At 35.0% G+C, this 12,500-nt stretch overlaps 1 protein-coding gene across 1 annotated transcript in view; it reads right to left on the bottom strand.

Moving 5' to 3' along the window:
* LOC144967450 (uncharacterized) overlaps positions 1–10,597 on the bottom strand; it is a 21,750-nt gene extending 11,153 nt beyond the window's left edge. The window contains exon 1 of the mRNA XM_078904723.1: positions 10,482–10,597. Within this exon, the coding sequence (XP_078760849.1) occupies positions 10,482–10,556 (75 nt within the window). The 5' untranslated portion in view covers positions 10,557–10,597. The remainder of the gene's footprint in view (positions 1–10,481) is intronic.
* Positions 10,598–12,500: the final 1,903 nt, after the last annotated feature.

The following is a 12,500-nucleotide window of genomic DNA, read 5'->3' as shown; positions in this document are numbered from 1 at the left end:
TCCCGAGGACTGAATGATATGCTGCATGGAGTTGGAATTGAATCAGCGACCTACTGGCCCAAAGACAGTACATGCCATACGACTAAACCATATATAGCCGCCTATCCAGGACCACGTAGTAACATTACCAAAAACGTTGGGCTTTTTCTTTATTTTGATTTCTCGATATATAAAACCTTTATTTCATCGTAAGTAAGAATACATAGAATAATAATTGCTCATTCATCTGTTGTGCGCATATTCATTTTCTTACGGAAAATGTTGCCAATTATGCTATGTTCCAGCACCCCACTCCCTCCCCCCCCCCCCCCCCCCCCCCCCCCCCCGCCAACCTCCTCCTCGTCTACTCGTTACCTCCCGGATCCTTGTCAATGCCAGGAGTGTCCTCGTCAAACCGCACACAGGAATACGGTCAGTAATGGAAAACAAACAATATTAATTATAATGGACACCAGGGAGAAATTATTCTATGAATTCCATATCAGTCAAAGAACTAGGGTAAAAGGGGAAAAATAATGAACTGAATAAGTGTCTATGAAAGGTGTCAGACAAAGCAAGAAAGAAAAATAGAAGATAAAATAACATCTCAAAAAATCAGTCTACCTCGACTGGGGATCATCAGAAGGTCTGAGGTTCGATCCCCAGTCGAGGTTGACTGATTTTTTGGGATGTTTTTTTTTTAATTTTATTTTTCTTTCTTGCTTTGTCTGGTACCTTTCATACACACTTGTTCAGATCTCTATCTTACACCGGTGCCTTCTCCTTAATTTCTTAATTTGATATTTTTAAAAGGATAAACCCTGCTTAAAAACGGATACAATCACTAACCTAAAAAATGGAGCTTTTTTTACATCGAGAAAAATCAACTAATGCGGTCAAAATACGTTCATTACATGGATCTCAAACCGTTCAGCAAAAGCTTAACAAAACATAATAATATAGGACGAGCCGTCACACCTGTAAGGCGCCTTTTACATTTTATATCTACAGAAACAACGCTGTTTCTGGGAAGGTACTCGTTTTACATACGATTGTGGTGAGAGAATTTGAATAAAGAACGGTTCCAATATTATATATGATCACCTTTGCGTACCCTAGAGCGGGATTTGAACCCGGGACGACTGCGAATGTCAGACGACAAGACTACAAAGCTGTAAAAGTGAGTCACAGCGAAGCCATCGTTATGTTATAGCCTGACACTGAAACCCAAAAAGACTGGCATTTTGACGTCATTATTATTTTTTTTTTTTGCACCGCCTAGTGAGTTGTCGTTAGTAGTGCTCATGGAAACAAGTGGTCCCATTGGTTGAACTATTGAATACATCTCACGATTTCTTTTTTATCGTGGCCAAAGAATGGCATTTTGACGTCATTTTTGGTCAGCATACGCCAAAAATCAATTTTAAAATAATACTGCGTCTATTTTTTTTTTCACTTCCTCGCGTATCTCAAGTATCTTAAACAATGCCACTCACTTGAATAAATCTAAGCCTTTAATTTCAATGTATATTTCCTGCCCATCAATATTTGTGTTTATTCACTATCACATTATCTCATTCGTCTGTAGTGTTTCATTCATCCTGTTTTATTGATAATGGGGACACCCAGAAACGTCCACATTATCTGTTTTCGTATATCAAATTGAAGCTTACATTCAATTTCACATAGTTATTTATTTCTTCGAGCTTCGAGCAGCAACATTCACATTACACAATGATATGGTGGATCAAGGGGCAGACGAATTCAAGAAAATTGGCGAAATTAAAAAAAAAATAAGAAAAGAAAGAAAGAAAACGATCGATGGCAATTTGTTTACAGTCACTAAATCATAATTATCCTTCAAACCACCACAAGGACAACCCAGCAGTCGTTTTGCTCTACATATTATAATATATTTGATTGAATCGGATCAAACGTAACTGTCAATACTTCAAACCTCTGACGTCAGAGCATTTGGTGTTATGATCCAAACGTGAAAAGACCCATTCATAACAACAGCCCCACCAATCGCTGAATTACAAAAGAAACGTCAGGGCAAATATTATCTACCATAATTGACACGCCAGTGTTACACATTTCCTTTCCACAAGCGACACATTTGCTTGTCTTTTACAGTAACTGCCGTCGTCTGGAAAAAAAAAAAAACAACAACGTGTATTTTGGCCAGAAAACTCACCCTTCAAATATCGATCGATTGAAATGACCCTCACTTTGGTAAAAACTCTCAAACCTGGGACTTTTCAAAGTCTAATGGTTTGAGAGTTTTTGCCAAGATGAGGGTCATTTAAATAGATCGATATTTGAAGGAAGGACGAGCTTTCTGACCAAATTTTAAAATATGTGTTTTTCCAGAGTACGGCGGTATTGTATTTTACCCATAGCCAGACAAATTACACGTTTTTAGTAGATAGATGAAACTGATCTCCCTTGTGCCATAGAAAAGATCGTTATAATTCATATCATTAAAAAAACATACACGAGTTTATATAGAAATAGAACCACATATTCTATACGAAAGTGAAAGCAATTTTATCCTACTCTAATCTTTCTAAATAAGATAGTAGATGTCGAATGGCAGGCAAAAGTCCAGTTAGTAGCGCGTCTTTGTACATTCCCAACGTTAACAGACTGTCGCTCAAATAAAGGACTCCAAAGATACGATGACCATACTCATGTTTTGTTTTTTGTTTTGTTTTTTTTTTTTTTTTGTTTTTTTTTTTTTTGTTTTTTTTTTTTTTTGTTTTTGGTTTGTTTGTTTGTTTTTTTGTTGTTGTTTTTTTTGTTGTTGTTTTTTTTTGTTTGTTTGTTTTTTTTTTGTTTTTTTTGTTTTTTTTTTTTTTTTTTTGTTGATAAAATCAAATATTTGTGACCCATTGCCTCTAAACGGTATTATATCGCGACGGTTTACATTGGTAAAATCAACTTTGTAGTCAGAAAAACGCTACTTGGATTAAGCATATATGCCTTGGAATAAAAATAGATGGAAGGAGGATGACGTCATAATACTGAAGCCAACCGTTGGCCGCTTCCGCCATATTGGGTAGACCAAAACATTTCTTCGTTACGGCCATAGTTACGGTGATTCACTCATCGGTGGAAATCTGAATCGCGATGATCAATGGATGTTAAGAAGAAAGGGGGGCTGCAAATTCCTTCTAGTGGAGTTATTGATGTCTGTTTGATTTCAGAAAAGCATTTCAGAATATATGTTGCAACTGTAGGTCAAGATCATTTTCATTTCAATCGATATGATTGCCATAAGCTTTTGCTAAGCATCATGAACTTCATGATGAAGTCTTTCGTCAATAAACCCGTTTTTTCTACATTATTTCATTCTCATATGTTTGATCATGAGGGGACTGAGAATCATTTGATTCTTCTACTAAAAGCAATAGCTGAGAAATATATTCAGGTCAGGTATTTCTATGCTGGTAAACTGTACAGTGAACAATTGAGAAAGAAGCTAATGTGTAAAAGCCGTCAGGTTCTTAACAAATTCATTTTATTTACAGGGCAGTAACAATGTCATTATTAACTTGTGTGATTTTTTTAAAGAGGCAAAAATGTTTGTGTATAACCCTTTCCTGGCTAGGCTGGATTTCACGTCAAACACCATTCCATCTGCTACAACTTTCACCTCGAGCACTCGGAGGGCTCGAGTCGCATCACAGGGGCTAATTTCTGAACTGTAGAGGATTGAATGATGAATGACGTAAAATCCAGTCTCGCCATGACAGACTTCTGTAATAACTATCAATGATGAACTAGTAATGAAATTGCTGGGATTTTTGTTTTATTTAGAAATCTTAGTGAATTATGAACAAACAATGAACCTTTTTGTGTGACCATGATATTTTGTGTAATAATGTCTTTTTTTTGTCACTTTACACAAATAAATATAAAATGTAAATAGCATTTTGTGACTTAATTTTTGATGAATTATGGTAATTCATAGCTCTAGTAGCGGGGGTCCCGTTAGTTCAGTTGGTAGAGCATTGGACTGTCACGCCAAAGATCTCGGGTTCGAGTCCCTTTGCAGCCAGAATTTTTATCCGGTTCCCCCTGTCCACCCAGCAGCAATTGGGTAGCTTACTCTACTACTGCTATAGCTGCAGTGGTACGTCCACATTTTAAGTTGTCACGATTAACCCTTTCATGGCTAGGTTTGAGTTGAACCGAACCAAAACCAAACGTACGTTTGTCTATACATGACTGACTTATGCAGTTTCACCTAGAAATAGTCCATGTGATGCGACTCGAGCGCGCTTTAGACTAATCTGTGATGAAAACTGTACAGGATCGACTCATATTTGATGTGAAATCTAATCTAGCTGTGAAAGGATTAAGAATTGTGGTCGTGTAGTGGTGGCCTGGTTTTAAATGTGATTCCTACCCCGAAACTTTGTGCTGTAAGAGTCAGCTAAAAGTGGTGGGTGGTTGGGAGGGCCTCCTGCATTCTTGCAGGAGATGTATGCTTTCTTCTACTTTTATCCCCTTATCTTTTGTAACGTCTGCTTTCTGCACTTGTCCTTGACCGAAATAGCTCGGTTGTGGTTGGGTTCATGTGGGGTTTTCTGCTTTTGAGGAGTATGACGCGGCCGGGAACCGAACCCCAGACCTCCTGGTTACGAAGCCAACGTTCTAACCAACTGAGCCGCTGTGGCCAGTAACAAGTAAAGATTGGTAGTGGATGACCGAATGGTCTACTTGCTGTTCTCTCTTCTTGGCCAAGCGAAAATGCCGTCTCGTGGCACGCAGGTTCGATTCCGACCTGATCCACTTCTTATTTTTCGATATCTTTAATTCGAGCTTGCACTTCCATTACTTTCTGTGCGGTTGCTTGATATTTTACAAGTGTTTACTCATACTCATACTCCTCCCTTTTTCCTTATATTCATGTCATAACCAACAAGCAAAGCAAATCGAACCGTGCGTAGTGATAGTGCTTTGGCTTCAGAATTGAACGAAGAAAATAATTTAATTAATATTGCCTTTGCAAGGTATTTTACAACATCATAATGACTAAATTCCCTTAGTAAGTGAGTGTTTTAATCGGCAACACAAGATGATTTCCATCACTCAAGTCTATAGTTTCTATGATAAACAATCGTGTCCTGGGCTTTTCAATATGGCGGCTAAGCTCCGCCCACTGGCATCAACTTTGCGACTGCGCGAACGAAGCCGCTTACCTTCCATGTATTATTATTACAAGATATATGCTTTTATTGAGATCAATGGATGTAGGTCAACGTGCACATATTTACGGATCTGATTGCCGAACGCAATAATTATGGCTTGATTGTTGTATTTTGTGTTGGTCTTGGAGTATTCCATTGAAACAATGAGACTTCTAAACTGGACATGGCAGAACAGCATCAAATATGTGCAGATGGAAACTTGGGAACAGTGATGCCTGCCGGAAATGTCAGGCAGCCCTAGAGACCAGCGATCACATCGTCCTCCACTGCCCAGTAACTAAACTTGATGGTGGCTATGAAACAGTCCTTAGGGCGGAGGAAGATTTTAGAAGCTGGGTTGACGAAATGAATCTGGAGGCATAGCTATACGCTACTACTACTACTACTACTACTACTACTACTACTACTACTACTACTACTACTACTACTACTACTACTACTACTACTAATGAGACCATAACACATTGGGTTACCAAACCTGTAACGTAGCACAACGGCCATTATGTGTCATCCTACATATTGAGTGTAGCTGTTGGCTTAGGACGCCTTGTACAATGATTTGAGGATATTGAGTGGATATCGCAGTTTTTAAAGGCTCATATTTTTTTCCCTTCTATCTAACTAGAGTACGATGGGGCCCTCCCATTGGTGCATTTAGATTTAAATTTTTTAAAATGTGAAATTGAATGTAAGCTTCAATTTAATAAACGAAACCACATAATGTGGACGTTTCGGGTTTCCCCTTTATCAACAAAACAGGATGAATGAAACACTACAGACGAATAATACAATGTGATAGTGGCGTTGTTAATGTGAAAAAAACAAAACCATTGATGGGGCAGGTAATAGTATGCTCCTTTGTAATGCAGCACATTATTATTTTATTTATTAAATTGAAGCTTACATTCAATTTCACATTATTATTTATTTCTTCGAGCTTCGAGCAGCACCATTAATTTACTTTAAATTTAAATAAAGAAATGCCATTTGAATTCGGACATACTATGCCCGTGCCAGTGGCGGTTCTAGCCTATTTACAGTGGTTGGGCAAAGAGGATTCGGTCATATATATATATATATATATATATATATATATATATATATATATATATATATATATATATATATATATATATATATATATATATATATATATGATATATATTTTTTATTTTTTATTTTTTTGTTTTTTTTTTTAATAAAATTTTTTTTTGATTTTTTTTTTCGCCTTTAAACAAAAAATATTTCAACCACCAATAATCACATTCACAATGAAATGACAATACCAGTAGATTTTAATTCTTCCAAACGTAATCAAAAATGAATCACGAAAGAGAATACAACTAAAAAATAAAGCGACGAGACATAATGCGACAACACCTTGACAATACAAGTCCATTTCCTTCACTCGAAAAATTAAAGAGATGCTTTAATCCCTCAACGGCGATATTAATATTGCTTTTACATATTTCTGGTTTTCAGTAGTACGTAGTAACCTTAAAGTTTTCATGGAGAAGCAACAACAGCGATATGACTCGAGTTTCATTCAGAGCTCAAATTGCATAATTTTTACTGCTGTCTTGGTGGTCAGAATGATTGTGCCGGTGGTGGTAGTGGTTGGAATAGTGGTAGCGGTGGTGGTGGTGGTGGAGGAGGAGGAGGAAGACGAGGCGGTGAGGGGTAATTATGGTAGTGGTTTTGGTGGTGCTGTTGGTTAGAATGATAGTTGTGGAGACGATGACGGAAATTGTATGGTGATGTTGATATTGTTTTTATTTCTATTGTTGTACTTGTTGTTAATATTGTTGTTGTTGTTGTTAATGATGATGATGATGATGATGATGATGATGATGATGATGATGATGATTATGATGACAACGACGATGTCGTCGACAATGATGGTTACCATACGATATTACAAAATTTATTCAATCTTAGGCTTTCGCCAATTAATCATACAATTTGATGACCACATACATGAAAGTGGAAAATAATGGCAAATGGGACCAAACAATAAACTGATACCATTAATAACCACCAAAAAAAAAAATACAACAATAGTAATACCACCAATACGTACAATAATAATAACAATGATAATAATAATAATAATAATAATAATAATAATAATAATAATAATAATAATAATAATAATAATAACAATAATAATAATAATAATAATAATAATAATAATAATAATATAATAATAATAATAATAATAATATATAATAATAATAATAATAATAATAATAATAATAATAATAATAATAATAATAATAATAATAATAATAATAATAATAATAATATAATAATAATAATATAATATTACCATCATCATTACTACTACCACCACCGCTACCACTATACCACCATCACCATCATTATTACGTTTCCAATTATTTTTTCTCGTTTTTTAAAATTTGATATCTATCAAAACAGACGAAAATTCCGGTGATTTTTTTAAAGGGTAGTTAAAATATCTACGATTTTATTAGCCCTGAAAACTACGATTTTTATTTTCCTATCTAAAGTAGGCACAGGGACGGCTGGTAATAATGGGCAGGGTGGGCAAATACCAGCCTGTTTTTTCAAGTTATATGCTGTATTACCAGGTCAGAAATAATCAAATCTAAATTAGATAATTTCAAAAGTTACTACTTAAAATTGATACTTTGTACTGAAATCAATTTGTGTGTATTTTTGATAGATTGCGAATCACCATGCATCCCGTAATACATAAACCAGGATACGCTCCTGTTCTTTTTATCACCCCCCCCCCCCCCCCCCCCCCCCCCCCCCAACCACTCCACTCCACTCCGCCCACATCGTCATCTCATCGTCACGTCGCCTGACGGTGATTTTGCTGTCTGGCCTCTCTAGTACTAGGTCGGGCTAATTCAAATGAGCCCACCTTATTAACCAGTGTACACTAAATAGAGATTTTGGCAAACGAACTTTTTCTTATTTATTGCCTTACTTGTGCTGGGAAGGTTCCAGTATTGAATTAAATTTATTAATTTACTAATATTATATCAATTTAGTATTAGTTTGTGTTGTTTTAATATATTTGTTTATCCATTTAAATTATTTCTTTTTTTTCCCCTCGTTTTCTTTAGTGTTTCTCAAAACTCATTTATTTAAATTGTTTTCTTATTTGTTTGTTGTTGTTTTTTGTTGTTGTTTTTTGTTTTGTTTTTTAACAAATTAATTTGTTAATTCTTTTTTTTTTATTATTCTTAAAGTAATTACCGCTGTATTTTTATTGCCAGGCTAAATATTTTTGCAAAACAATGTATATTCTATTGTATTCCCTCTAATAAAACAAAACACTTTTATTCAAAAGTCACGACTAAATAAATAAATAAAATACAACCACCATTTTGGTTTTCTCAACAATTGAATTAGTATACGAGAAATACTCTTCTGAGTAAGGAGATAGTTGAATTCTAAGTTATAGAGGAAATACGGAAGGGTGGGCAGATTCCGTACTTGCCCGTCCTGAAGCTAATACATACATAAGATGGTTCGCGATGAAGAGGCGGGAAGCAAGGGATTGGTTGGGTAAGGAGCAAAGATAACACGGTAATTATTGTGACGATAGTCAAACGAATACATGAGGAGAGATTGGTAACATTATTTTGTCTTAATTATATTGTATGAAGTATTGGCGAAAGCCTAATATTAAATAAACGTTGTTTTTGTTTGTCTTATTTTGACTATGGAACTGATACTGATACTTGTCATAGCAGACCTGCCTACTTTAGATAGGAAAATAAAAATCGTAGTTTTCAGGGCTAATAAAATCGTAGATATTTTAACTACCCTTTAAAAAAATCACCGGAATTTTCGTCTGTTTTGATAGATATCAAATTTTAAAAAACGAGAAAAAATAATTGGAAACGTAATAATGATGGTGATGGTGGTATAGTGGTAGCGGTGGTGGTAGTAGTAATGATGATGGTAATATTATTATTATTATTATTATTATTATTATTATTATTATTATTATTATTATTATTATTATTATTATTATTATTATTATTATTATTATTATTATTATTATTATTAATATTATTATTATTATTATTATTATTATTATTATTATTATTATTGTTATTATTATTATTATTATTATTATTATTATTATTATTATTATTATTATTATTATTATTATTATTATCATTGTTATTATTATTGTACGTATTGGTGGTATTACTATTGTTGTATTTTTTTTGGTGGTTATTAATGGTATCAGTTTATTGTTTGGTCCCATTTGCCATTATTTTCCACTTTCATGTATGTGGTCATCAAATTGTATGATTAATTGGCGAAAGCCTAAGATTGAATAAATTTTGTAATATCGTATGGTAACCATCATTGTCGACGACATCGTCGTTGTCATCATAATCATCATCATCATCATCATCATCATCATCATCATCATCATCATCATTAACAACAACAACAACAATATTAACAACAAGTACAACAATAGAAATAAAAACAATATCAACATCACCATACAATTTCCGTCATCGTCTCCACAACTATCATTCTAACCAACAGCACCACCAAAACCACTACCATAATTACCCCTCACCGCCTCGTCTTCCTCCTCCTCCTCCACCACCACCACCACCGCTACCACTATTCCAACCACTACCACCACCGGCACAATCATTCTGACCACCAAGACAGCAGTAAAAATTATGCAATTTGAGCTCTGAATGAAACTCGAGTCATATCGCTGTTGTTGCTTCTCCATGAAAACTTTAAGGTTACTACGTACTACTGAAAACCAGAAATATGTAAAAGCAATATTAATATCGCCGTTGAGGGATTAAAGCATCTCTTTAATTTTTCGAGTGAAGGAAATGGACTTGTATTGTCAAGGTGTTGTCGCATTATGTCTCGTCGCTTTATTTTTTAGTTGTATTCTCTTTCGTGATTCATTTTTGATTACGTTTGGAAGAATTAAAATCTACTGGTATTGTCATTTCATTGTGAATGTGATTATTGGTGGTTGAAATATTTTTTGTTTAAAGGCGAAAAAAAAAATCAAAAAAAAATTTTATTAAAAAAAAAACAAAAAAATAAAAAATAAAAAATTATATCATATATATATATATATATATATATATATATATATATATATATATATATATATATATGACCGAATCCTCTTTGCCCAACCACTGTAAATAGGCTAGAACCGCCACTGGATAAAGGGGAAACCCGAAACGTCCATTTTTATCTATTTTCGTATATTGAATTGAAGCTTACGTTCAATTTCACATTGCTATTGATTATTAGTCCTCGAAATGCCACAACACTAATAAATCTTATTTTCACTGTCATCACCAAACTTGAGAGTGGTCCACAACTGGAATAGAATATCGTTATGTGTCCCGTCTTATTTCTATCAACTCACGTCATCGAATGAGGCAATTTTGTGATATAAGTAGTGCTTAGCCTCTGTCTGTGTGTGTGTGTGTCTGTGTGTGTTTGTGTGTATGTGTGTGTGTGTGTGCAAAAGAAAGAGAAACTATATGTGTGTTTGTGTTTGTGTGTGCAAAAGAAAGAAAACCTATAGGAGTGTGTGTGTGTGTGTGTGTGTGTGTGTGTGTGTGTTTGTATGTGTGAGAGAGAGTGTGTGCGAAAGAAAGAGAATCTCGATGTGTGTTTGCGTGTGTGTGCGTGTGTTAGTGTGTGTGCACCAAAATCTATTAAGCCTTTCACCAAACTAAATAGACTTTGTCGCTTGATTAGTCCAGATAGCCAGCACGAGAGAAGCGTGTCCAGTTTGAGTGGTCAAATGTCCTGCTTCGCGAGCTTTAGCACCAACTGCTTGTCCACCTCAGGGTTGGACAGATTGTTTTTATACACATTGCCAAATCTGTCTCAGATAAAATGCCAAATTGAATGAAAACAAAATGCCAAACTTTTCAGGATATCACGTTTGATTCCATAACGCATATTATGGTCAAAATAAGTCTTGATTCCCTATTAGAACAGCTAAATTTTTTCTTTGAAAATATCAAAAAAGAAATTAAAGAGCAAGCGCCAGTTTAAGATAAAGATCTGAACAAGTGTGCATGAAAGGTGCCAGACAAAGCAAAAAGAGAAAAATCCAAGAAAAAAAAATCCCAAAAATCAGTCGACCTCGAATGGGGATCGAACCTCAGACCTTCTTATTACTAGTAATCAGAAGGTCTGAGGTTCGATCCCCAGCTGATTTTTTGGGATGGTTTTTTTTTATTTTCTTGTATGTTTCTTTGTTGCTTTGTTTTGCACGTTCCATGCACACTTGTTCAGTTCTTTATCTTATAAAAATGTCACATTGTCTTGCCATTTTACAGGATGAACATGAATAGATATCGTGCCTTCAATGTGTATTTGTCGACCAAATAGGAAGAAATGAAGTGAGCAGAGAAGCGCTAAAAGACAATAGAGAATAAAATTCCTGTTCCACTCACTTTTTCTACCTTAACCCTCTTCTTACCAGCTATTTTTGGAATTTTCCCCGAAAATTCACTACCACCCAACACAAAAATACTTATCTTACTCAAACAAACAAGTAACAAATGGCTCTACAACACGGTGTTTAGTATCAAAGCATTTCTTTAAATTTTGTAATGTACAAGAGAATCAGAATGAGAAAACTGTCGGTTGCATCGTAGATCTATCGAATGTGGCGATTTTCCTATGGTTGGCAAGGATAGGGTTAAATAGGTAAGATTAAGTAATCTTAGTAAAATGCCCAATTTAAAAAAAAATAATTAATTGATGAAATAAATAATTTTTTAAAAATCCAAAATGCCAAACCCAATTTTTCCATGCCAAACTGGCCAAGTTTTTTTTTTAATTTAGCATTATAAATGCCAAATTGGAAAATCTGGAGTCTTCCTTCTTCTTGTCATGGGTGTTTGGGTCTGCTGTTTGCTGCCTACCTGCCATTGCCACTGCAAGCACGAAAATCACACGGGAGGCGGTGCCATTACAAAAACCGGGAAAATGGGAAAGTGCAAACTGCTCCGCTAAAACAATGATTTTCAACTTTCTAATTCTGAATGTGGGAGAGAGAGGGGGGGGGGGGGGGGGGGGGGGGTAACCGATAGCTCAGTTTGTAGAGCACTCGCTTCACACCACAAGGGACAGAGATCTATCCCGGGTGCAGTCGAGAATATTTTTTTTTTGGCGTTGTCAACGCCACTATCTATCACATTTATATTATCTCTTTCGTCTTTAGTGTTTCATCCATCCTGTTTTGTTGATAAAGGGGAAACCCGAAACATCCACAGT

Source organism: Berghia stephanieae, chromosome 3, assembly GCF_034508935.2.
Source record: "Berghia stephanieae isolate SIO BIC M18660-M18661 chromosome 3, UCSD_Bste_1.3, whole genome shotgun sequence".
Classification (NCBI taxonomy): Eukaryota; Metazoa; Mollusca; class Gastropoda; order Nudibranchia; family Aeolidiidae; genus Berghia; species Berghia stephanieae.
This window is presented reverse-complemented; position numbering and strand designations above follow the sequence as displayed.